This window comes from Manis javanica, chromosome 8 (assembly GCF_040802235.1).
Source record: "Manis javanica isolate MJ-LG chromosome 8, MJ_LKY, whole genome shotgun sequence".
Taxonomy (NCBI): domain Eukaryota; kingdom Metazoa; phylum Chordata; class Mammalia; order Pholidota; family Manidae; genus Manis; species Manis javanica.
The window spans coordinates 27,932,903-27,960,452 of record NC_133163.1 but is presented as its reverse complement, the minus strand read 5'-3'; the positions used below and the strand labels follow the sequence as shown (position 1 = coordinate 27,960,452).

Here is a 27,550-nt window from a genome sequence, read left to right as displayed (position 1 = left end):
GTGCTAAAAGCTGCTAAATTTTTAAAGATTTTAGCATCTTTTGAGTTTTTCCTATTATGGCAAATAACACTTGGAAGTTTGAGAACAGAAGAAAATAAGTAAATATAGTTGTATATAGTTGTTATATAAAAGTTACAGTTGTTCCATTTTCTAGACTTAATGTTCTCCCTGGTGTCAGATTCAGAAAGCCTTTTTCTTAGAAGAATAGTTGTGTGGAGAAGGCAGCAAAACAAAGAAAAAAATTCCTAGATTATGAAATTCATTATTTGCCAGCCACATTGCTTATCAGTGTCATGTTCTAACCTGTCCGTTTCTGTTTTTTCCAAGATTGCATTCCAACTCCAACATGTTTAGATTTGCTCTGAATCAATTCTTTCCTTTGAGCAAGGAAGGTAGAACCATTTCTTTCTTCTAATATAAGAGTCTTGTGAAACTCCAAGGCAGTTTAGCTCAGATGCTCATACAAAGGATACTGTCCAAATGGTCCTCACCCAGCTTGGTCATGCTGGGGGAACTCAGTTGCCCTGATGAGAGGACTTCTATCCTTTGCAGGAGAGGATGTGCAGCCAGAAGCTGTAGAAGCATCTCAAACAGGTCAGCTTCTGGTGAGTAGACATCTTGCTACATGACACTCCCCGACTTCTCAGCCTGATTGAAATCCCTCCCAAGAGAGTTGAGAAGTAGCTGAATTTACCCCCCCCACCCCCCGCCACTTCCTTCTGTGCCTCCCTGCTCAGTGAGTTAAAGGTCGTGGTGAGAAAGTCCTGATTCTCTGGTATTTAACACTTGTGAAAATGAATATGTGAAAATGAATATGTATAACTGCCAACATGTATTTTACTTGAGTCCCAGGCAGTTAGAAACACATCCACTAGCTGCCGTCTCCACCAAAAGCCATCCAAAAGGAGCACAGAGACAACCCTCTGACCTCCTGTGGAACAAAAGCTGTGGTATACTTTGTTGGCAGGAACAAATGCTGCCTTTGTGACTTGTACCATAAAAGCTTGTTGTATAGGAACTGTAGTGATCTGGGTACAATAGGGAGTTTTATATCATGATTTGGGGGAAATTTAAAGCTGCATAGTAATAAGTATGCTTTGTATCTTGAGAGTTTTAATCATTTTAAGAAATCATCATCTATTTTTCAATTCTGTCAAAGTGGAGGGAAAAAGTCCACCCACATCTAACCCTAGGAGTTTTCCTATTTTGTCCAGGTTTTTAAAATACTTATTATTTCCTGAGATGAAATGATGAATAAAATGGTTATAAGAAGGTACATATTTATTACTGTTCTGACTTTGCTTCCTCCAGATCAATTTCAAATACTATTTTTCTTAAAAGTTTGATGTGAGAAATCCTACAGCATCGATTCATTAAATGGTCTGTGTTCTGGGAGGAAAAGGCAGGTATCCAGATCCACTGGGGAAGAAGTGTCTGAGAAGTGAGTGAGACAGGTGCTGAAGCTTCTGTGAAATCTGTCCTCTTAAAGTGTATACATTTCAGTGGTTTTAGTATAGTCACAGAGTTATGTAACTATCACAACACTGTCTAATTTTAGATTATTTTTTATCACCTCGAAAAGAAACCCAGTACCAATTCCTCCCAACCCCCAGCAACACTACTGATCAACTTTCTGTCTCTGTGGCTCGGCCTACTCTCAGAGGAGAGGACATGCCGAATAGAGCTAGCTTGTGAGGAAGGTCATATACTCATGATAATTCCTTGAGTTTGTTCAGCATTTAGTGGTTTGTAAAACATACTCACAAAATCACCTCAGTGTCAATTAGTATCATATAGGTGCCTTGCTCTTGGAATGATTAGTGTCTCAGCTTTAACAAAGCAGTTGAAGCCCCAGAAGGTGACTTGCCAAGACCCAATCCAAGGCTTTGCTGGACCTCTTTCTCCACTGCATTATAATGGTGGTCCTCAAAAAAGGTGGAGGAGGAGGCTGAGTGAGTTTTGGGGAAGCTGCCCACAGCTGCCATTATTAGCACCTTTTCTTTACTCTAGTGGCTTTTGACTAGCCAGGCAGCCCTAGAGACAGAATTTAACGCTGGTGGGAAAAAGAATGGGTCACACAAGCATTAGTTTCTGCACATGATGGAACCCATCTGAACAGTGACACTGCAGAAAAAAGTTATGGGAAATGGAGACATAGTCTCCTCGAGGATGAGCACTTTTTGTTTCGTAAGCTCATTTCTTGGCTGTCTCCCTTCCGTCTATCTTATCTTACAGAATGAAGAATGATGTAAAACAGAATCTTACAACAGAGTATGACCCTAGGGCCTGAAGCAAGTACGGGCCTGAGAATGGAGTGGTGGGAAAGTAGAGCCAGCCCAAGGAAAAAGAGCAAAGTGCTGGATCAGGGTTTGAGGTACTTCCCCTGGAACCATTAAGATAGGATCTGCCTTACTGGTAATTACTGACCCAAAACCACTTGGCTACATCTAAGTTTTATCTGATTTCAACATGCTTGTTTCCATGAAGGCTTTTCGTAGTTAGCTAGCAATTTATAATTACATGAGATGATTTTTAGTTGGTAGGAAAGGACTCCCCTAGATGCTATGCTGGTGGTGCCCCAGCCTATATAACAGGGGTTCTTAAAGAAATAGCCACACTTCCATCATTACTCCCATTATCAGCTTCCTGCTTACATGCTTCCGGAAATGGCTGGGAAGTCCACCTTTCTGGGGTTTCAGGAAAGACCTTAGATAGCTGCTTGCTATACTGATTGAGGTTTTCCAGGAGAATTTGGTCTCTCTTTGCACCAGTCTGGTGGATGACCTGAACTTTATCTGTGAACAGATAAAGAAAGAATTAATGAGTCCCCAGTACCACCCTCCTGCCTCTCTTCCTAGGTTTTCAGTCAAGAGAATCATACTCAATTTCTTTTTGCCCTGCTGTAAGCCCCTAGGACTCAACGATGCTGTGGGGACATCATCCCTTGAAGGTGACTGTTGCTTGGAAGTATGAGCTGATGGCCTTGTAGAGACCTGGAAGCCAAGATGGAACCTATCTACCTATAGGCATTGTCCCCTGTGAAAAGCTAGATACTGATAAAGGGGTACCTAAATCATTTCTTACCAGTCATAAATACTATTGTCTGAACAATTTTGTTAAACACTTTAAGAAGGCTTTCAATTGACAGCAGTTTGGGAACAAGATAAGGGGTAGGGAAGAATAAACAGCTTGGAACATGCATCCATAGATGATATATCCTGGAAGCCCAGGCATCTAAAAGGACAGCAAGATGTTAGGGGAAGGTAGTGGACAGTTTCTGAGCACTGGACAGGAAGCATTATAGATGCTTTCCATCTGTTCTTCATTTGAGGTGCATTTTTGTTACTATCACTTTACAAATAAGATACATAAGGCTCAGAGGGATTATATAATTTGCTGAAGGTTAGTAGGAAGGGGGTAAGCTAGGATTTAAACCCAGATCTACTTGACACCAAAGCCCATGATTTTTTTCCAACATAGTATCTGAGTGGGGAAATAACTCAATGTGAGAGAAAGGAGAAAGTGGACAGAGAAGAGGTTCCCAAAGCCGAATCTTGCTTATTACTTAACCCCACCCTTCACTACCTTATTAGTAAAATAGAAGGATAGAAAAGGGGGGGAGAGAGAGAACAGTTTCCTCCTCAGCAGATACCTGCCCTCCAACCCCCCAAAAACTCCTGTGCCAATAATCAAGGGATGTTGCCTTGAACACCTGGGTCATCAGGGTCTCTCTCATCCACACCCAAGACATCTTATCCCCAGATGCCTTCCACCTCCCTGCTCCATGTTCACCTCACCCCCAACACCACAGGGCCCCAGGTATATTACCAAAGTAAATCTCCTGTTCAAAGGTGTTGTCTGTGGAGTAAGCAAACTTTCCAGCTCGGAGATTCACCTGTCGGAAGTAGCTCTGGTTCGGGGGCTGGCAGATACTCCTCTTTTCATTGATATCCACAGTGGTTTTATTGTCAGGCATAGTTTCACATGTCTGCATTTGTGGCAAGTGATTGGGCAATCTTGGCAGGAGGAAGAGGGAGAGGAGGGAATGGTAGGAGATGGACCTCCCCACTTCTACCGAATCCACAGCCCACTCCCTTTCCTCTTTAAGCTCAGCCCATATACACATGAGCATCTAAAGAACACCTATGTTTAACTATTGGTCTTAACCACAAGGTGCCAAATGAAAATGGAGCTGTCAGAAGAGTCTGTCTGCAGCTATCTTCCCCCTTCCCAGTGGAGCCACTTCTGGAGTCATTCCTGCAGCCACTGGACAGCATAATAGAGCAGCCATGCTCCCAGCATTACCCATTTTTAACTTTGGTGCTCTTAGAGTTTCATGGACTTAGGGAAGGGAACCTGCCTCATATATCATCTTGCTTTATCATGTGTATGATTATTTAATGTCTGTCCACCCCACTGTAAGCTTTCTAAAGGATAGGTCTGTGTCTGTCTTGTTTACATTGTATTCTCAGTATGTCAAAGAATACCTGAAAAGTGGTGGGAATGCAGTTATATTTGTCCAATGAATGAACAAATAAATGGATTTCCACTTTTTTAGTTTTGGTTATTAGGGATACTATAATAGCCCTGGTCTTCCCTGTAGCTATACACAAGAGGGACACAATCTGAAAAACATGCAGTAATCCTCTCCTCTCTGGTCTTTTAGTTTTCTGAGTTGCTGCTTGTCAGTTTTTGAGTCAGTGACACACTGGCCCCTAACTCGAAGTGTGGCAGGACCAAGCCTCAGAGCCATGAGGTCCCTGCCTTCCTTACTCTTACCATGGATACATTTCTGGGAGCATTTAGATAGTAACTCAATCAGCAGAACAGCCCAGTTCTCAGCCCAACACTGAGAACCAGTCCCTGTTAAAAGCAGTGCATCTCAACTGGGAGCAATTTGTCCCTCAACGGGGTATGTGTCAATGCCTGGCGACTTTGTCTTTGGTTGTCAACTGAAGAATACAGTTGGCCTCCAGTGGGCTACTACTAAACATCCTACATTATGTAAGACAGCCCCCTGATCCCCAACAAAGAATTGTCCAACCTAGGATGTCAGTGGCACCAAGGTAGAGAAACACCACTTTAAGGAGATCTTAGAGAGCAGGTTGGCAGTGGAAAACACAAGCGACTGATGGGTGAGTGTGTTCTGAAATAAGCAGTGTCAACCAACCCAGGGGTCTTTGCAGGAGAGCCAGGGACTTAAGCATGCCTGAGGCCCCAGCCAGTCTACCTATAATAACCAGGAAGCAGCAGCTCTGGCTTCCTTTTTTCCCTGGTGGGCAGGATGAGACTTTGATCCTCAAGTTCCACTGTCTCTTCTGCTTCCAGCTGTTTCCAAAGCTCCAGGTCACTAGTGGAAGTGAACTCATCCTGGATGTGGCTCCAGTCGTATTGCTGGCACAGGAAGCTCTGCCACTTGTTGGGGGATACCCCAGGCCTTAGAGGACGCTTGTTCTGGATCCATTGGGCAGTGCACTTGTTTAGCTTTTTTAGCACGATGGCTTCCCAGGCTCTGGTCTCCTTCTCCAGAGGTGGAAGCCAGGCCTCCGTCTCCAGGTTCACATCTGGAGAAAGTGACCGATCCAGCATGTCTGGGTCCCTGTGGGGATGGTGGGTGAGAAGGTGAGGTGTTTCCTGGAGTTCACTTGCTGCTGGCTTTGATTTCTTCAGCTGCTTCTTAAGACTGGCCAAGCTTTCTGTCTTCACAGCCTTGGAAGTGACCCTTGCTGAGGGACCTGCAGAATTTAAGAACGTGAAGCTGATGGGTTTCTCATGTCGGGCCCTCCTGATCTGGGGAGGCTGGATGATGTTGTCTGCATTGTAGAGATGGTCAAAGCTATACTGGCTGTAAGGAATGCTGGGCAACCCTCGCTGCCATATCACCTCCTTAGAGAAGGTAAGGTTTGTGGCAGCCTTTTTCAAATATTGGTCCTTAATGCGTGCACGGTGCTTTGGGCTGAAGTGGAAGACTGGAGGCACACTGGAAATGGAGGCACACTCCTCCATGTTTCTTGGTTTTAAATAGGAGAAAATCATACCCCAGCCCAGCCGCCGGGGGAGTGAGTGATGGAAATGGTGGGAGAGGAAGGTCTTTCCTTGCTGGGTCCTGGTCATTTTTTCCCAGTGAGTGCTTCCTTCCACACTTCTTGGTCCAGACACAGGGTCTGGAGGCATGACTAGACACCTGTTAAGGCGATGGGAGGAACTGGTGAGAGCTCTTAGTCAGAAGTTGATAGCCCATAGCAGTACAGAAAGAGAAGAACTTGAGAGAGATGGTTGGGGCGGGGGGCAAGCAACGTGAGTTAGAAGGACAAAAAAAAAGAAATGGTGTAACACTCTAAATATTCTTTGTATCAGACCCTTGCTTCCAGTACTCACACTTGTTCCCAAAGCTCAGCCCCTTCTCTCCTTACAGAAGGATAACTGATTTTCAATATCTCATGCTGCCAAATTTTCCTCAGATGTTGCATTTTCTGTGTTCAAAAGGCTTATAGCATAAAGTTCAGACAATTCAGCCTGGCATTCAGGGTTCTCCATAAGTGTAACCCCAGTTTATGACCTTTTCCTGACCTGTAACCTCTCAAGTCTCCTAGCTCTTTTCTGTGTATTTCTCCCTCCACATAGTGGAGCTTCCTTTTGTGCTTACTATATGAAATAATCTTTTCTCTATACTTGATACAAATTTCATACATTTTTCAGGCCCAGCTCAATTCCTACGTGCTCCATAACTCTTTTTTAAGCTATCCAAGCTTCCATGTCATACTGATTTTATAAATCACTCCTAGTCCATACCACTTATTTTAACTATCAGTCTTTTGACACCTGACATTGTTAAATATTTGGCTCTCTAACTGCATTGCCCAAGGACCATGTCTCCTGTCTCTGCTATCCTTTGGAATCACCTAGCACTTTTCTGTAATTCTACCTTAAAGTCTTAATTGTTAAAATGTTTAATAGCTACAGAATATTTTATCAAGTAGGTATTCACCTTGGCACTTTCTTAATTACTGGGCAAGCTGTTTCCAGGATTTAGCAAGCATGGAAAACACTGTAGAGAACAAATGCCTAGATTTAGCCCTTCTAAAAAATTTTTCTTTCTGAAGCACTTCTTTTGCCTAGTAATCCTGACTGACAACTACAAACATACCTCAGAGATATGGGGGTTCAGCTCCAGACCACTAGAGTAAGGCAAATATCTCAACATACTCAAATGAATTTTTTGGTTTCCCAGTGTATATAAAAGTTATGTTTATACTATACTATAGTCTGTTAAGTGTCCAATAGCATAATATCTAAAAAAATGCACATACCTTAATTAAAAATACTTTATTACTAAAAAACGTTAACCATAACATGATCACCTCCATAGATGCTGAAAAAGCATTTGACAAAATCCAAAATCCAAAATCCATTCATGATAAAAACTCTCAGCAAAATGGGTATAGAGGGCAAGTACCTCAACGTAATAAAGGCCATATATGACAAACACACAGCCAACATTATACTTAACAGTGAGAAGCTGAAAGCTTTTCCTTTAAGATCGGGAACAAGACAAGGATGCCCACTCTCCCCACTTTTATTCAACACAGTTCTAGAGGCCCTAGCCACAGCAATCAGACAACACAAAGAAATAAAAAGCACCCAGATTGGTAAGGAAGAAGTCAAACTGTCCCTGTTTGCAGATAACATGATATTGTACATAAAAAACCCTAAAGACTCCACTCCAAAACTACTAGAACTAATATCTGAATTCAGCAAAGTTGCAGGATACAAAATTAATACACAGAAATCTGTTGCTTTCCTATACACTAACGATGAACTAGCAGAAAGAGAAATCAGGAAAACAATTCCATTCACAATTGCATCAAAAAGAATAAAATACCTAGGAATAAACCTAACCAAGGAAGTGAAAGACTTTACTCTGAAAACTACAAGACACTCATGAGAGAAATTAAAGAAGAAATCATTAAATGGAAACACATCCTGTGCTCATGGATATGAAGAATTAATAATGTCAAAATGGCCATCCTGCCTAAAGCAATCTACAGATTCAATGCAATCCACAGATTCAATGCAATTCCTATCAAAATACCAACAGCATTCTTTAATGAACTAGAGCAAGTAGTTCTAAAATTCATATGGAACCACAAAAGACCCCAAATAGCCAAAACAATCCTGAGAAGGAAGAATAAAGCTGGGGGAATTATGCTCCCTGACTTCAAGCCCTACTACAAAGCCACAGTAATCAAGACAATTTGGTATTGGCACAAGAACAGATCCATAGACCAATGGAACAGACTAGAGAGCCTAGATATAAATCCAAGCATATATGGTCAATTAATATATGATAAAGAGCCATGAGCCATGGATATACAATGGGGAATTTACAGCCTCTTCCACAGCTGGTGTTAGCAAAACTGGACAGCTACATGTAAGAGAATGAAACTGGATTATTGTCTAACCCCATACACAAAAGTAAACTCAAAATGGATCAAAGACTTGAATGTAACTCATAAAACCATAGAACTCTTAGAAAAAAACATAGGCAAAAATCTCTTGGACATAAACATGAGCAACTTCTTCATGAGCATATCTCCCTGAGCAAGGGAAACAAAAGCAAAAATGAACAAGTGGGACTATATCAAACTAAAAACCTTCTGTACAGCAAAGGACACCATCAGCAGAACAAAAAGACATCCTACAGTATGGGAGAATATATTCGTAAATGACATATCCAATAAGGGGTTGACATCCAAATTATATAAAGAGCTCACATACCTCAACAAACAAAAAGGCAGAGGAGCTGAACAGACATTTCTCCAAAGAAGAAATTCAGATGGCCAACAGGCACATGAAAAGATGTCCCACATTACTAATCATCAGAGAAATGCAAATTAAAACCACAATGAGATATCACCTCACACCAGTAAGGATGGCCACCATCCAAAAGACAAACAACAACAAATGTTGGGGAGGATGTGGACCAAGGGGAACCCTCCTACACTGCTAGTAGGAATGTAAATTAGTTCAACCATTGTACAAAGCAGTATGGAGGTTCCTCAAAAAACTCAAAATAGAAATACCATTTGACCCAGGAATTCCACTCCTAGCAATTTACCCTAAGAATGCAGCAGCCCAGTTTGAAAAAGACATACGCACCCCTATGTTTATTGCAGCACTATTTACAATAGCCAAGAAATGGAAGTAACCTAAGTGTCCATCAGTAGATGAATGGATAAAGAAGATGTGGTACAACACCAAAGACCCCGAATAGCTAAAGCAATCCTGAGAAGGAAGAATAAAGTGGGGGGGATCTTGCTCCCCAACTTCAAGCTCTACTACAAAGCCACAGTAATCAAGATAATTTGGTACTGGCACAGGAACAGAGCCACAGACCAATGGAACAGAATAGAGACTCCAAACATTAACCCAAACATATATGGTCAACTAATATTCGATAAAGGGGCCATGGACATAGAATGGGGAACTGACAGTCTCTTCAACGGATGGTGCTGGCAAAACTGGACAGATAAATGTAAAAGAATGAAATTGGATCACTGTCTAACCCCATACACAAAAGTAAATTCAAAATGGACCAAAGACTTGAATGTAAGTCATGAAACCATAAAACTCTTAGAAAAAAACATAGGCAAAAATCTCTTAGACATAAACATGAGTGACCTCTTCTTGAACATATCTCCCCGAGCAAGGGAAACAAAAGCAAAAATGAACAAGTGGGACTATATCAAGCTGAAAAGCTTCTGTACAGCAAAGGACACCATCAATAGAACAAAAAGGTATCCTACAGTATGGGAGAATATATTCATAAATGACAGATCTGACAAAGGGTTGACATCCAAAATATATAAAGAGCTCACACACCTCAAAAAACAAAAAGCAAATAATCCAATTAAAAAATGGGCAGAGGAGCTGAATAGACAGTTCTCTAAAGAAGAAATTCAGATGACCAACAGACACATGAAAAGATGCTCCACATCGCTTGTCATCAGAGAAATGCAAATTAAAACCACAATGAGATATCATCTCACACCAGTAAGGATGGCTACCATCCAAAAGACAAACAACAACAAATGTTGGCGAGGTTGTGGAGAAAGGGGACCCCTCCTACACTGCTGGTGGGAATGTAAATTAGTTCAACCATTGTGGAAAGCAGTATGGAGGTTCCTCAAAATGCTCAAAATAGAAATACCATTTGACCCAGGAATTCCACTTCTAGGAATTTACCCTAAGAATGCAACACTCCAGTTTGAAAAAGACAGATGCACCCTTATGTTTATCGCTGCACTATTTACAATAGCCAAGATATGGAAGCAACCTAAATGTCCATCAGTAGATGAATGGATAAAGAAGATGTGGTACATATACACAATCAAATATTACTCAGCTATAAGAAAAAAAGAGATCCTACCATTTGCAACAACATGGATGGAGCTAGAGGGTATTATGCTCAGTGAAATCAGCCAGGCGGAGAAAAACAAGTACCAAATGATTTCACTCATATATGGAGTATAAGAACAAAAGAAAACTGAAGGAACAAAACAGCAGCAGAAGCACAGAACCCAAGAATGAACTAACAGTTACCAAAGGGAAAGGGACTGGGGAGGACAGGTGGGAAGGGAGGGATAAGGGCAGGAAAAAAGAAAGGGGGCATTACGATTAACATGTATAGTGTAGGGGGGGGCATGGGGAGGGCTGTGCAACACAGAGAAGACAAGTAGTGATTTTACAGCATCTTACTATGTTGATGGACAGTGACTGTGAATGGGTATGTTGGGGGGACTTGGTGAAGGGCTAGTGAACATAATGTCCTTCATGTAATTGTAGATTAATGATACCAAAATAAAATTAAAAAAAAGATGTGGTACATATACACAATGGAATATTATTCAGCCATAAGAAGAGAACAAATCCTACAATTTGCAACGACATGGATGGAGCAAGAGGGTATTATGCTCACTGAAATAAGCCAGGTGGAGAAAGACAAGTATCAAATGATTTCACTTATCTGTGGAGTATAAGAACAAAGAAAAAAAACTGAAGGAGCAAAACAGCAGCAGACTCACAGAACCCAAGAATGGACTAACAGTTACCAAAGGGAATGGAACTGGGGAGGATAGGTGGGAAGGGACATATAAGGTGGAAAAGGGGGTATTACGATTAGCATACATAATGTAGCATTAGGGTTGGGGGACACAGGGAAGGAAGTATAACAGAGAAGACAAGTGATGATTCTAGAGCATCTTACTATGCTGATGGACAGTGACTGTAATGGGGTATGTGGGGGGGACTTGATAATAGGGGGAGTCTAGTAACCATAATGTTGCTCATGTAATTGTAGATTAATAATACCAAAAAAAATGCTAATCATCATCTGAGCTTCCAGCAAGTCATAATCACTGATTAGAGATCACCATAATAAATATGATAATGAAAACGTTTGATTATGACATGGGGTAGACATTGTAGCACAGAGAAGACAAGTAGTGACTCTGTGGCATCTTACTACACTGATGGACTGCAGTGGGGTATGGGAGGGCCTTGATAATATGGGTGAATGTAGTAACCACATTGTTTTTCATGTGAAACCTTCATAAGAGTGTATATGAATGATACCTTAATAAAAAAAAAAGACTCATAGACACTGAGAAGTGACTAGTGGTTACCAAGGGGGAGGGGTTGGGGTGGGTGAAGGGGGGTGGGGTGGTAGGTATAAAGGGGCACAATAATTTGCAATCACAATATAAGTTTATCACAGGAACTGTTGAAGCACTGTGATGTACATTGGAAACCAACATAAAATTGTATTAAAGATTGTTTAATTTTTAAAAATCCACTTAGGAAAATACGTTTGATTATGAGAATTACAAAATGTGATATAGAGACATGAAGTGAGCAAATGCTTGTAGAAAAATGACACCAATAGACTTGCCTAAATCAGGGTTGCTACAGACCTTCAATTTGTAAAAAATGCAATGTCTGCAAAACATAAAGCAAGACAATAAAAAAATCTATGCCTATACTTTGCAAAGGGCTTTAAATAGAGAAGATATTATGGTCTCTATTGGGTATGGGAAGAAGCTGAGACTCAGAGAGATAGGAAAATTGCTTCAGATCACATAGGCCATAGTAGAGGAGTCAGGTTTCCAACCCAGCTGCCAGATTCCAGCTGTGGACCACTTAATCTGTGTGCTGCTTTGGCTTAGGCTCCTCTCTCTACCACTCACTGTGTTGGCCTTGCCATTCCCAGGAGCATGTAAGCCTCCTCTTGCACAGCACGAAGGCAAGACCATTATTCTGCATCCTACAGTGCTTAGTGCTAACTCCTGCCTTTCCTGTCCTGCATGCAAGGTGTCCCTTAGACCAGACCTGACTCGTTTCTTTTTCCTTCGTAACATCCAGTACACTACCTTCTCTCCATAGGGTTTGATTTATTCCACAGTCTCCCATATATTAACTCTGACTTCTTGGTGTGTTTGTTTTACTAAGGGCCAGCTTTATAGATGTCAGTAGGCCAGAATTGATAACCTTACTCAGATTAAGTCACATGAGATTGATAAGATCTCCCTCCAGGATTTTTTGCACATAGGACTAACTTTAATATTGTTCACAACCATGAAGGCAATGTGGCCACAGGGGCACTGAGTTTTTAAAAAGCTAAACTAAAAAAATAAGGGTAAGCATTGAGCATGATTACAGGAAGGTATTTTTCCTGAAACAGTACCTACTCTCACAGGTTGAAAATGAACTGTTAGATGCAAACTATTAGTGTTCTCCTGCCTTGTGTATTGCCTTAATAGAACATTCTATCATTTTAACATATCAGTGTGTCAATATCTTACTCCTAAGGCAGGGGGCATTTTGATCTAAAACACTTGAAAAACAGGTTAAGAACTGGTTTCACTTGAAGATGACTACCTATATGGAATAATTTTGGGTGTCCCCATATACATGCCTTTTAACTTGTGACATACAGAATCTTTGGTTACAATGCCAATATCCCAGAAAGAATACCTTATTATCACTATCAGTTATTATAAATCACAAGGAATAGTTACTGTCATCTAATATGATGGCTTGTTGAAAAGAAAGAAAACACATGGTATAAGGTTTGATCAAAAGAGGCTTGTCCTGGACTGACTTAGAGTCAGGAGACAAGTGTAAAACCAGGTTCTTGGATTGCCCAAGAATCTGGATTTGTTATCTTGGGCAAATGATTCAGTATTCCTGGTTTGCCTCAGTTTGCCAATCTGAAAATAGAGTTGGATACCTGCTCTAATTTAGTGTTGATTTGAAGGTCAAAATTAGGGAACATGTATGAAAGTTCTTTCAAGCTGCAAAGTATTATGTAACTGTGAGGAATTGTTATTACTGATTTAAAGCATGGACTACTGTCCCTTAGAAGGCAAGTCTCCATGGTCCCACAGTTAGATGCACTGGGCATTAGAGAATAGTTGAGGAATATATTGGAGTCCTAGGCAATCAAAAGAAAAGGTGCATAAAGAGGGAAGAAAAGACCTTGAGTGGAGTTTGTAGGCTCTATATTATCCAGACTTAAATGTTACCAGGACCTACATCACGGCAGTGCCCTCTCCCAACAAACAGCTCTTTAGAGCCAAAAGCAGAGTGGCAGGCCCCAGCTGCTTCTGTGCACAGACAGCATAAGAAATTGAGTAAGTGGCATCCTACAGCTACTGAAACCTGATGTAACTACATCAGAGCAGACCCTGCAGTCTGGTGAGCAGCAACCACCATCATTTTCTGCACATCTGGGGACTTGGCTAGACCAACAGGTGGGGATGGAAGGGTTAGGCCACATGCTTCCAGTTAAAGCCTGATAAAAGAAGCTAGAGTCAACATGGGTGATAACCCAGAGGCTCCAGATACGGTTCCACTCTTTCATTTACCTTCCCAGTCCCCTACCTTCACACCCTGGTCTGATACCTTTATTTTGTAGAAATCATTGAAGTGGGCCGAATAATTCATGTTAAAAGGGGTAATGTCTTGCTTTTTTCCTCCTGTTATTAAAACCATAGAAACTACCACAGAAGAGGCTAAAAAGCAATAAACCTTAGCATAGTATCTTCTGATCGCTTTTTAAAAGTAATATACTCTCAGCTCCATCCACAGATTCTGAAGTTTTAAGGGTGTGCCAAGAGAGGACAGTCGCTTTTGGGGCAGTGTTGTTAGATATAGTTAAAGGAACTTCTGCATCAAGATCACCTGATAAAATTGTTAAAATGCAGATTACTGTGCTCCATGCCCCAGAATATGGATTCAGGAGGCTGCAAGTAAGGCCTGGAAATCTGCATTTTAATAAGCTCTCAGAGGTTTTTATAAACCTTACATATAGAGAAACTACAGCCCCAAGGGGTACCTGGACTGTACAAAGGAAGCTTGGTTAATGGAGAGAGCAGGATCAGGGAACACAGCCTCTTAACCTGGCTTGTTTCAGATTTCCTCTGTTCTGCTGCCTCTTTCTCATCAGAAAGCTCCCTTCATTTTTCTTTCCCCCTTTACTTTCTAATTCCCAGCTTTGCCATGCACTCACACAGACATCCTGCTGTCTCCTCAGGTTACTCTGGAAACTGCCATAAGATGATCTGTTTCAACATTTTTATCTTAAGAGATTTCAAAACTGAGGCTCAGAGAGAAGAGACATGACCAAGATCACAGTACTGGCTAGTACCTGAAATAATACTTTCGATACTTTGACCCTTTTGATACCTAATCCAAAATCTTTCACCTACTTCAGGCTGCCTCTCATCAGTCAGCTGATGCTAATAAGCTCCTTTCAGATATTTGTAAAGCAGCAGTGTTTGAAATTACCTTCAGAATGGCCTCCAACACAGTCTTCAAAAGGAGGCAGAGTTCTGCATCTTTAAGCTTCCTTAGTTTCTTGGGTTCCAAAGCTGTTTATATTGGTTACTAGGCAAGCCGCCTCTTCAGAATTCCATGACTCTACTCGCAGAACCCTAATAGCGATATCTTAAGCTATTTATTAAATTTCCTTCTTTGTAAGCTGAACTTTGAGAAATTGCATTGTATTTAATTATCGGTGGCAAAATGGATTTCTTGGTCATCTTTAGAAAAAAAAACCTCTAGCTCTATGCTGCTCAATATTTTTCCTCCATAGGGTTTCATAAGTTCTGTTGAGAAAGAAGCAAAGCAGGGAACACCTGAATATCCAGCTCTGACATGCTTCAGATTACCAGGCTGATTGAACAAATGGTAAAGTAGAATTAGTCTGTCTTTGGGGTCTTTTCTATTCCCCTTTTATCCCCACCCCTTAATCCCCTTCCTTCATACAGTTAAATTCCTTCTCCCCTGCCCCAGAAATCCTGGCTAGATTATCAGCCAATAAATCAATTTTACCAGGGGATTCTTAAAGTCCTGTATTTCTGATAGTAAGACTCCAGGCCTATAGAATACTGGTCTTCAGGAGTCCCCTTGTGAAAAGAACTAATTTATCCTGACAGGGAAGATTTCTGGTCATAAAGTTTTGTTTGTCTACTTGACCTGGGGCCATCATATTCAGGTGGTCACCTTCTCTTACTGACCAACCTGAGTACTGACTTTTAGTGCCTGGGCTTAAGCTGAGCTCAGACCCTGGGACCCTCAGAAAAGCATGAAAGGGCATGCTCTCTGAGATAAAAAGACTGGAAGATTTAAATAATTAAATATGAAAACACTGGTTAACATTGCTCAAAAAAATTACTGTGGCTTTGTAGTAGAGCTTGAAGTTGGGAAGCAAGATGCCCCCTGCTTTATTCTTCCTTCTCAGGATTGCTTTGGCTATTCGGGGTCTTTTGTGGTTCCATGTGATCCAGCAATTCCACTTCTGGATATATACCCAAAAGAAATGAAAGCAGAGACTCATACAAATATTTGTACAGCCATGTTCATGACAGCATATTTATAATAGTCAAAATGTGCATATAACCCAAATGTCCATCAATGGATGAGTGGATAAACAAAATATGGTTTTATATATATGTATATATGTGTGTGCATGTGTGTGTGTGTATAGAATATTACTCAGCTTTAAAAGGAATGAAATTCTGATATAAACTATATATGTGGATGAATCTGGAAGACAGTATGCTAAATGAAATAAACCAGGCACAAAAGAATAAAACTGTATGATTCCATTTATATGAGATACTAAGAACAGTCAAATTCAAAGACACAGAAAGTGGAATAGTGATTTCCAGGGATTAGGGGAAGGGAGGAATGGGGAGTTACTATTTGATGGGTACAGTTTTGGTTTGGGTGATGAAAAAATTCTAGAGATGGACGGTGGTGGTGGTTGGACAACAGCATGAATGTACTTAATTAACTACACACTTAAAAATGACTAAATTTTGTAAATTTTATGTTCTCATATTACCATCATTTTTTTAACCAGATTAATTGTAAAAGCCATGTTTTTTTTCTAATATATATTCTGGACAAAGAAGAAAGTAAAAGTATCCATAATGCCTCAAAGCCTAAAAAACAATAGTTTGGGGTAGTTTTTTATTACTCTTCTTTTTTTTGCTAATATTTTATTAAGGATTTTTGCATCTATGTTCATAACAGAATGATAATTTTCCCATTTGCAATGAACTTGCCAGTTTTGGAATCAAAGTATTTTTCATAAAAAAAGAATCTTTTCTAGTCTTCAGACCTGAATTGTTCTATGTAGGAGGATTTTTTTTTTTGTATCATTAATCTACAATTACATGAGCAACATTATGTTTACTAGGCTCCCCATATCATCAAGTCCCCCCAACATACCCCATAACAGTCACTGTCCATCAGCGTAAGATGCTATAGAATCACTACTTGTCTTCTCTGTGTTGTACCATCCTCTCCGTGCCCCCCCCCGGTACATCATGTGTGCTAATAGTAATGCCCCTTCTTTTCCTCTTATCCCTCCTTTCCGGCCCATCCTCCCCAGTCCCTTTCCCTTTGGTAACTGTTAGTCCATTCTTGGGTTCTGTGAGTCTGCTGCTGTTTTGCTCCTTCAGTTTTTTTCTTTGTTCTTATAGTCCACAGAAGAGTGAAATCATTTGATACTTGTCTTTCTCCGCCTGGCTTATTTCAGTGAGCATAACACCCTCTGGCTCCATCCATGTTGTTGCAAATGGTAGGATTTGTTTTCTTCTTATGGCTGAATAATATTCCATTGTGTGTATGTACCACCTCTTCTTTATCCATTCATCTACTGATGGATACTTAGGTTGCTTCCATTTCTTGGCTATTGTAAATAGTGCTGCAATAAACATAGGGGTGCATCTGTCTTTTTCAAACTGGGCTGCTGCATTCTTACAGTAAATTCCTAGGAGTGGAATTCCTGGGTCAAATGATAATTCTGTTCTGAGTTTTTTGAGGAACCTCCATACTGCTTTCCACAATGGTTAAACTAACTTACATTCCCACCAGCAGTGTAGGAGGGTTCCCCCTTTGTCCACATCCTCCCCAATATTTGTTGTTGTTGTTTATCTTTTGGATGGTGGCCATCCTTACTGGTGTGAGGTGATATCTCATTGTGGTTTTAATTTGCATTTCTCTGATGATTAGCAATGTGGAGCATCTTTTCATGTGTCTGTTGGTCATCTGAATTTCTTCCTTGGAAAAGTGTCTGTTCAGATCCTGTGCCTATTTTTTAATTGGATTATTTGCTTTTTGTTTGTTGAGGTGTGTGAGCTCTTTATATATTTTGGATGTCAACCCTTTATTGGATCTGTCATTTATGAATATATTCTCCCATACTGTAGGATACCTTTTTGTTCTATTGGTGGTGTCCTTTGCTGTACAGAAGTTTTTCAGCTTGATGTAGTCCCACTTGTTCATTTTTGCTTTTGTTTCCCTAGCCTGGGGAGATATGTTCATGAAGAAGTTGCTCATGTTTATGTCCAAGAGATTTTTGCCTATGTTTTTTTCTAAGAGTTTTATGGTTTCATGACTTATATCAGGTCTTTGATCCATTTTGAATTTACTTTTGTGTATGGGGTTAGACAATGATCTTTAATGAGACTCTGATGTACAATACATTGCAAAGTACTGCAGAGAACTAGTATAAAAGTAATTAGAGCTGCAGGGAGTTGCATGATTAATGACCAATAGGAATATGAGAACATTCAGAACTAGGAAAAAAGCTTGTCTTTTCAAAAGCTCTCCAGGGCAACCCTATTGGGAGCAATGACACACACAGGTTTTTTTGGGCTTAGAGTTTATACAATTGGCAGGTTTATTTAATAAATATGAAATTATGAATGTGAAATCAAGTACAAGGCCTTGGAAGGGGCCTAAAGTTTGATGAAACATCCACCACTGGGTGGAACCCATAGTTAATGAAAAAGTAGGAAACCAAGTGAGAAGTCCAGGATAAGAGGGAGGTAAACTTTACCTAAATGAAGCAACACAGGAGTCCAGTATAATTAAAAAAAAAAAAACCTATTGTCTCATTTGGCTATTTCTACATCTATAAAGAATGAAGCTGAGGTCACACATATATTAAGACATCAGGCCCATTAGATGTGGGATGGTGTGAGCAAATCACCAGGGTGCATATTTTTAAAGAAAAGCCTTAGGATTATTAACGGATGTGAAATACTCAACAGAGTGATGAAAGTCCAGTTCTGCATCTCGTAGCCATTAAGAGTTTGGCAACTGAATACTTGCCAGGTGCCATGTTCCTTCAGAGCCAGCCCTAATCCAGCCCACACAGCACCCAAGAGCTCCTAGGAGGCAGAAGCAGGATATATTCTTCTCCCACGTAAGTGCAGGTTTTTCTGTTAAGGAGGCTTTAAGCAAGCTCATGTATATCTGTTCTCATGTTTTAAAGGTAGACCACTGATTGTCAAGGACTCTGACCCTCCCATCTCAATTAAGCAGGCTGCTGGGCCCCTGGACGCTTAGCCTGCAGATAGTCAGCCTGCCACTAGAGGGTCGCTAACCAGTTTCTGTCTCCACAGCCCTGTTCAACTGATCCAAGATCAGAAACGAAGCAGCAAAATGGTGGCCTCATCTCTCACTGTCGTGCGAGCGTTCGGACTCTGCCGATGGGGCCAGAAGGGATGGGCGCGGATGCCAGGACCTCCAAAACTGAGGCTTACTGGCCCAGTCTCTTGGGCCCCTGCCCGGATGGCGGCGACGGTGACGCTGGAGCCCGCGAGTCGCAGCCTCTGGGACAAGCCCGTGCGCATCGCCGTGCGCGGCCTGGCCCCGGAACAGACGATCACGCTTCGCTCATCCCTGCGCGACGAGAAGGGCGCGCTGTTCCGGGCCCACGCGCACTACCGCGCCGACGCCGCCGGCCTGCTGGACCTCACGCGCGCGCCCGCTCTGGGCGGCAGCTTCCTGGGGCTCGAGCCTATGGGGCTCTTCTGGGCCCTGGAGCCCGAGAAACCCCTGCTGCGGCTGGTGAAGCGGGACGTGCGGACGCCCATGGCCGTAGAGCTGGAGGTGCTGGACCGCCACGAGCAAGAGGCCGGGCGGCTCCTTGGCCGCGCGGTGCATGAGCGCGTCTTCCTGGGACCCGGGGTGCGGCGGGAGCCGGTGCGCGCCGGCCGGGTACGCGGCACGCTCTTCCTGCCGCCAGGTGAGCGCCCCACGTCCCAGGCTGTTGCCACCTGCCTTCCTAGTGTCTCCTCGCCTTTAACCGACAGCAAGGAGGTAGCTCCCAGGGTTCCGCGGTCCGAGGGGCCTTAAAATGTCAAGGATACACGAATGGAATGTAAAGCTGGCTGGGAAGGCTGGCTCTGCCGGTCCAAAACTAAGGTCAGTTAAAAGACATCATAAGGAAGGCTAAAGACAATTTAAGTTTTTAAACATTTACAGGTAGTTTCAAGTTTTTTTTTTGTTTCTTTTTAGTGTCTCAATTTTGCTCTTTGCTTCTAACTCCCACAGTATATTAAAGCTCAAGAAAATTAGCATGTAAGAGGAAGTCCTCTTGCTATCAACTGGAAATATGAAATTGTTGGATAATTTTACATAAAAAGCAATTGGCCAATAAGATGCTTATCCTCATCAGGAACCAGGGAAATGCAAATAAAACTAAACAATACATTTCACTAGAAGTCTAACAATGCCAACTGTTGGCAAGTATGTAGAGGAACTCACATACACTGCTAAAGAAATACAGTTATTCATCTGCTCCTGGAAACAATTCGCTTTTACTTAGAAAGTTGGCGATGTCATTTAACTCCTGGCAATACTATAAAGAAAATCAAAAGAATGATACAATTCAGGATGACTGAACGGGAAGGAAGGGCAGAGGTACCAGGGGCTTCAATGGTTAGTACTGAGTTATTTCCTAAAGTATTGGATATAAAGTGTTTTATTATTATTATTTAAATTTTGCATGTTAAATACACACTTTTTATGTAAAAGGTGAAAATATCCAATAAATGGATTCATACAGAGTATGTAGCCTTTCAAGTTTAGCATAATGTATTTGAGATTCATTCATGTTGCCTCATGTATCAGTGGTTCCTAATTGCTTCTTAGTAGTACACCATTATAGGATATACCACAGTTTGTTTATTCATTCACCAGCCGAAGGACATTTGCATTTCAAGTTTTTGGAGATTATGAGCAATGTCACTACTAACACTCGCATACAAGTTTTTGTGTGAACACAAGTTTTCATTTCTTTGGGTAAATACCTAGGAGTGATATTGCTGGGTCATAAAGTAAGTGTATGTTTAACTTTATGAGAAATGGCCCAACTGTTTTCCAAAGGGGCTGTATCATTTTGCATTGCCACCAGCAAAGTATGAAGGTTCCAGTTGCTCCATATTCTCACTAGTATTTGGCACCGTCAGTTTTGGGTGGGGGGAGGAGGCAATGGTTTTGCTGTTTTTGTTGTCTGTAAATATTTTAAATTACAAAATACATACTCTTTGTAAATATTGGTGGGACACTGAGGCTCTGGGAATAGAGGGGAATGTGGACTTAGCCTATGCCACTCTGTGGATCTTTGAAGAGCAGGGGTCCTTCAGCCTTTCAGATTGTCAATAGAAACTTTGGCATTACCAAGGAGGCCACAAATGGCTTTTGAAACCAAGAGTTTTGGGAACACTTAGTTTTGTGTTTTGTTTCTTCCAAAGAACCTGGGCCCTTTCCTGGGATTGTGGACATTTTTGGAGCTGGAGGTGGCCTTGTGGAATATCGAGCTAGTCTGCTGGCTGAGAAGGGTTTTGCTGTGTTGGCGCTGGCTTATTATAACTATGAAGACCTTCCCAAGGACATGAAGACCCTCCACCTGGAGTACTTTGAAGAAGCTGTGAACTACCTGCTCAAACATGCTGAGGTTGGAACTTCTTAAGTTTTGTGGTGTATGTATAAGGTTGTAAATGCTCTTGCTTTTCACAGCACCTGACAAACTTATGACAACCACTACCTACCCTCTACACACAATACCTTTTATAGTCACTTTCATAGACAGTTTCTATGCAGTTACATGTTATTGTATTTCCTGCTAATAAAGGCATTTGTAGTTGGTATTATGGCATTTCTAAATTTCAGTGTTTTATAGTATTTCATAGGGAGCCCAAACACATTTGAGAACTCTAGTTTTGACACAGGAGTAGAGGGAAAGGGGAAGGGAATCACTGTCTCCAGAAAGGCCCAGTTTAAATTGTTGTGTTTAACAACCCTCTCTTCCTGTGCCCCTCCAAGGGCATAGTATTAAGTTGTAAAGCAGGAACTTGGGAGCCAGAGAACCTGGATACTGGGAAGTGTTTTGAGGATTCTAGGCTCAGGGTATGAGAGAGGATCCCTACATAAACCTTGTCTATTTTACAATTCAGTCAGAGCTTAGAGTGGATGGGAGCTTTGGAGCTTTAGAAAAGGTGTGATAGGGTATAATGGAACCCTAGATGTAGGTAAGATGTAGCTAGAGATGTAGAGAGAAGCACAGCCTGTAGCTAGAGAAGAGTTGAGTTTTGATTCCACCAATTATTAGCTCCGTGACCTTGGGGCCTCTTTTTCTTCCTTGAAATTGAGATGATAATAATATCACTTAGTTCCTAGTACTTTCATGAGGAATAAATGGTTGAAACCAGTCATGGTGCTGTTGGAGAAACCATCAGAAGAAAAAGATTGCTGTTGAGAGGTCAATCAAATGGTCATTTATAATATATGGTTTTGGTAACTAACAAGAGCAGTCCTTGTGGTATAGTGCAAACCCAAATTAGCCTGGAGGGGCTCAAGTAGAAAATAGAAGACAAGTAAGAATAATGACACAAAACCTTTCCCATGAATTTTTCAGTAAAAGACTAGAAAACTAGGGCAGAGCAGCTATGAGGTTGAGAGGTTGTTATTAAAATTCGTGAGGTATTAGAGCACTAAGTACATTGGTGGGAATGTGCCAGTAGAGAAAAAAAGTGAAGAAGGAGGAGAGAGAAAGTGGAAGTAACTACAGGAGTGAAGTCCTTGAAAATGAGAGTGGATGGGATCCCAAGTACAAGCAGAGGATGGCCATTGATAAGAACTTCTTTAGAAACAAGAGGGAAGACAGCTTGAGTTCATGTGGAACTAAAACTTGGCAGGAGAAAATGAGGAAGAGTTCCTACTGGATAGCTTCTATTTTTTCCATGAAGAGCTGATAATGAAGGGGATTGGGGCTACGGGGTTTGATGAATTGGGAAAAGGTATGCGGTGGTCTTTAGAATTGGAAAGCAAACATCAGGGAAGTATGGCAGGGTTAATGGGCAATATGGATGTTTATTTGAAATTTGTGGTCATGAAATGAAAGTAATCTGTCAGCACAAATGTGTATTTTTTTCCTCCATCATTGCTGCACAAATGCAGGCCTGAAGGAAGTGAATGGGTGGACTTAACCAAAGTTATTAGCACTTTTCCAGGCAAGTATGCTCAGAGCAAGAGGGATATTAAGGGAGTTATGTATGCTTGCAATGGAGCAGTAATAATGATAAAGTTTGAAGTCTAAACTGGATAAGGTGGGAAGTGAGGACATGAGAGAGGTATTGATGGTGAAAAAAGTGGTAGTCAAGGACTCAGAGATAGAAATGGGTAGTACTAGAAGGGCTAAACTGGAAGTATTTAACATGATGCTCAGAGTAGAATGCTTGAAGGTGAAATTTTGGAGATGATGCATTTACTGATGACGACTCAGTTTAGGTTTTGACAGTTCGAGTGGGTAGATTAGGTGGGATAGAGAAAAGATCATTGGAGGTATGGAAGTCAAGGACCTGAGAAGCCAAAGTATTTAGTAGATCATCCACATAGTTTTTGAAGTTACCAAAAGTGGTGGTGGAGAAACTGGAAAGGAAGACAGGGAGAATTAAGTAACTATCCCAAGGTTGCAAACCTTCGTAAATGGTACAGCCCAGATTCAGGGTCAGTTCCACCTGACTTCAATTCCAGGCACTTCTCACACTGCACTGTTCATGGACTCATTCTGCTTTTTCCTGTGTCCTTATCTCAGGTAAAGGGTCCAGGAGTTGGGCTGCTTGGAATTTCCAAAGGGGGCGATCTCTGCCTCTCCATGGCTTCCTTCCTGAAGGGCATCACTGCTGCTGTCATCATCAATGGCTCTGTGGCCAATGTTGGGGGAGCCTTACACTACAAGGGAGAGACTCTCCTTCCTCCTCTGGGCTCAGACAGAAATCGAATCAAAGTGACCAAAGATGGTTTTGCAGACGTTCTGGATGTCCTGAACAGCCCTTTGGAAGGACCTGACCAGAAGAGTCTCATTCCTGTGGAAAGGGCTGACTGCGCCTTCCTGTTCCTAGTAGGTCAAGATGACCACAACTGGAAGAGTGAATTCTATGCCAGTGAGGCCTCTAAACGCTTACAAGCCCATGGGAAGGATAAATCCCAGATCATCTGTTACCCAGGGGCAGGGCACTATATCGAGCCTCCTTACTTCCCCATGTGCTGGGCCTCCCTGCACACCTTGGTGGGTAGTCCTACCATCTGGGGAGGGGAGCCTAGGGCTCATGCCAGAGCCCAGGTGGATGCTTGGAAGCAGCTCCAGACTTTCTTCCACAAACACTTAGGTGGTAAAGAGTTAGGGGGACTCTCCTAAAAATACAGCCCATTATTTGAAGGTCAGCAGGGTGAGAGTCTAATATATGCTAAGGAATATCAGAGATGGTTCATCTGATTTTTTTTTATTCCTTCTCCTTAAATATTACTATTAAAATAGTCTCCATACAAATAAACAGTATCAGGAATGTAAAGGGAACCATAAGTATAGACAACTTTGTTAAAGATTAAATGTTGGGACATTACTGATAAAGCTGTCTGCTGTCTCCTTTCCATGCCTTGACTGCTGACACTGCTATCATCCTCCTTCTCAAAATAACCTTTGTAATGATTTTGATGTGTGTCCCTTCAGACATTATGCTTTAACATGCATTTGGGTACCAATTAAAAAGGTGTTTTCTTGCATAAACACCATTTAAAAAGTAATGCTGATTTTACAAAATAAATAAGTGGTGGGAAAGGGGCACCTTTTGCCTGACAAAAAGCTTGTGCCACAGCACCACATGAACTGACAAAGGTTATGGTCCAAGGAAGGAAGAGTGGTTGGGGAAGGAACTAAGGCTTCCAGGGCACCTGTTTTATGCCAATCATTTAGTCCTCACAACAACGCTGTGAGGCAAGTGAAAGAATGTGGCAAACATAAGCTCTTGTCCACAGCATTTCAGGCAAAAATAATCTGCTAAAGTCAGTCAAAGAAAGAAGAAGACAACAAAATCAATCTAAAACTCTTCTTCCTAACAATGAAAATTCAGATATTTATACACTGGGCATTATAAACTAGCATGATTGTTTCACCTAAGTAATTAGCAAGGCTTAGGAATTGATGGTTACATTCCATGGGCCACAAGAATAAACTTTTTGGAGTCTAGACGTCAAGAACATACTTAAAAATAATACTTTCAGACATATTTACAACTATAGAAAACCGGAGGATTTTAAGATGTAAACCGGTCAACTAGGTCTTTTTCCCTTAGGATTATTATTTATATGACTTTTATCTCCATTCCTCTTCGGTTTTATCATTGAATTTTTTAATCACTACATTACTGAGAATCTTCCCTCAGATTCAGATAGCACCTAAATAAATAAAATTCCATCTTAGAAAAAACTCTTTACCAAGGGTGCTTATTAGAGGCTTGTGGTCTAGTCAGGATGGATTAGTCAGGATGGAAAAAGAAGAAAATTAAGAGCTAAAAGAAACAAAAGGCTATGAAAGAGTTGAAGTTTTTTTTTTTTTAACATGAAGAAAATGTAGTGCTTATAATTTTCAGTCTCCCCTAACTTCAGTGGGCCCAGGGGTGCCTCCTGCACCCATGCCCAGAAATGTAATAGTGGGTAAATGGCTTTCTCTCTTAGCACTACCAATTGTGCTTTCTATATGCCTTCCTAAGCATACCGGGCAGGAAAAAACAGACTGACTTAACTAATCCTCCATGGTAATTTCTCCACTGTTTGTCATGATGGAGTACTAGGCATCCTCAAAGATTGTGGACCAGATTAGTGAGAGAGCCTCAAGACAGAAACAAAAAGGTGTTTGGAATGTGGGTGGCCATGTCCTCTGTAGTCTGGGCCCTGCACGTCCTCTAATTTCTTCCAAAATAAGGTGGAGGTATAAACAAGTGAGGGAAATAAATTTTAGTGGGGAGGTGAGAGCAGAATAAAAGTGCCTCAGGGACAGTGTTACATATGGATGGGAGAAACTACATCCAGTTTAGTGGAGGGTTGGGAGGACTTCAGAGAAGTGGCATTTCAGATGGGATTGAAGAATAGCTGGGTGTATGGCTTTTTCTAAATAAATTTATTGTAGAAAGTTTAGAAGACACAAATAACTATAAAGAAGAAATCATGGACCTACGCTTAGTTATGCACTACCAAAATGTCCAATGTGGAAAGGGGGACAGGGAGTAACTGTATAATGAAGAAAGGTGACAAATACTACCTAAGCCAGTTTAACGACATCAGTGATAAATTGTGTTGATACTGCGTACTGTTCATGTGTTGAAAGTGGCCCTTCATCTCTATAGTCTTCCCCACAAAAACCCATAACCCCAGTCTAATCATGTGAAAAGCATTAAATAAGCCCAAATGGACATTCTGTGAAATGCCTGACTATATTACTCAAAACTGTCAAGATCATGAAAAAGTCTGAGAAACTGTGACAGCCAAGAAGAGCCTAAGGAGACGTGACTATTGAACATAATATGGTATCCTCGATGGGACACTTGAACACAAAAAGGACATTAAGGGAACACTAAGAAAATATGAATAGAGTATACAGTTTAGTTAATAATATTCTATCAGTATAATTTCATTACTTGTGACAAATGTGCCATATAGTAATGTCAGATGCTAATGAGAGGGGAAACTGCTGGGTATACAGAAACTACTTTTTGTAACTGTTCAGTAAATCTCAAAACTATTCTAAAATAAAAGGTTTAAGTATTTGAAAAAGAAAGCATAATTAAAATTTTGGTATACTTCATTCCATTCCAGTTTTTTTCTGTATATGAGTGGGTGTTCATATTTTATGAATGTTTATATTTTATGAAAATGGGTGTTTATTTTACTGTATGTGTAAATTTTCATCATGCTTTTCTCTGAAAAAAATCATTAAATGAGCATTATACCATGCCTTCTAAATAGTGATAGTATTTCATAATCTATAAACTTAAGCAATTTTCTAATTTTGGACATTTAGGTTTAGCAGTTCCTTACAAAATTAAATATACTCTTACCATACAAGTCAGGAATTGAGCTCCTTGGTATTTACCTAAAGGAGGTAAAAATTTATATCCACACAAAAGCCTACATACAAATATTTATATAGCAGCTTTATTAAAATTGGCCAAAACTTTGGAGCAACCAAGATGTCCTTCATTAGGTAAATGGATAAAAAAAACTTTAGTACATTCAGAGAACAGAGTATTATTCAGCACTTAAATTGAATGAGCTATTAAGCCATGAAGACATGGAGGATCCTTAAATGTATATTACTAAGTGAAAGAAGCCAATTTGAAAAGGCTACAAACTGTATGATTCCAACTCTGACATTCTGAAAAAGGCAAATCTATGGAAACTAAAGACAGTGGTTGCCATCCATGGACTGGGGAGAGGGAGGGATGAATAGGCAGAGCCTATTGTAGGCCAGTGAAAATACTCTGTATGATACCATAATGATGGATACATGTCATCATACATTTGTCTAAACTCATAGAATGTACAATCCGAAGAGTGAACCTAATGTAAAATATAGACTTTGGGTGATAATGATATGTCAATGTTTATCAATTATGTAGCACTGTGGTGGGAGATGTTGACAAAGGGGGAGGCTATGCATATATGGGGGCAGAAGATATAGGGAAATCTCTACACCTTAATTTTCTTGTGAACTTAAATTGCTTTTAAAATAGTCTTTTAAAAGGCAGTTAATTATGGGTATTAATATATTTGAATATGATTTAATTATGCCTTAAAACTAAGATTTTCATGTTTGAGATTAAGTATTTTGAAAATTATTTTACATAATTAT

General features: G+C 40.8%; 2 protein-coding genes across 5 annotated transcripts in view; one reads left to right on the top strand and one right to left on the bottom strand.

Annotated features, from left to right (window-relative positions):
* Nucleotides 1–6,235, bottom strand: part of HEATR4 (HEAT repeat containing 4) — a 43,860-nt gene extending 37,625 nt beyond the window's left edge. Inside the window, exons 1-3 of the mRNA XM_017660495.3 lie at nt 5,231–6,235; nt 3,829–4,016; nt 2,655–2,795 (exon numbers count right to left, since the gene is read on the bottom strand). Coding sequence (XP_017515984.3) covers nt 2,655–2,795; nt 3,829–4,016; nt 5,231–6,174 — 1,273 coding nt within the window. The 5' untranslated portion in view covers nt 6,175–6,235. The remainder of the gene's footprint in view (nt 1–2,654; nt 2,796–3,828; nt 4,017–5,230) is intronic.
* On the top strand, nt 5,719–26,652 carry LOC108397197 (acyl-coenzyme A thioesterase 1). Of its 4 annotated transcripts, none has more exons than XM_036995399.2 (4): nt 5,719–5,896; nt 18,981–19,606; nt 21,117–21,319; nt 23,459–26,652. In XM_036995399.2, the coding sequence occupies exons 2-4, from the start codon at nt 19,021–19,023 to the stop codon at nt 24,059–24,061; spliced, it is 1,392 nt and encodes a 463-aa protein (XP_036851294.2). In that variant the 5' UTR covers nt 5,719–5,896; nt 18,981–19,020; the 3' UTR covers nt 24,062–26,652. The 4 variants fall into 4 exon arrangements, with proteins under 4 accessions (XP_036851294.2, XP_073098250.1, XP_036851342.2 ...); XM_073242149.1 differs by lacking the exon at nt 5,719–5,896 and adding an exon at nt 15,155–15,249; XM_036995447.2 differs by lacking the exon at nt 5,719–5,896 and adding an exon at nt 18,648–18,781.
* Nucleotides 26,653–27,550: the final 898 nt, after the last annotated feature.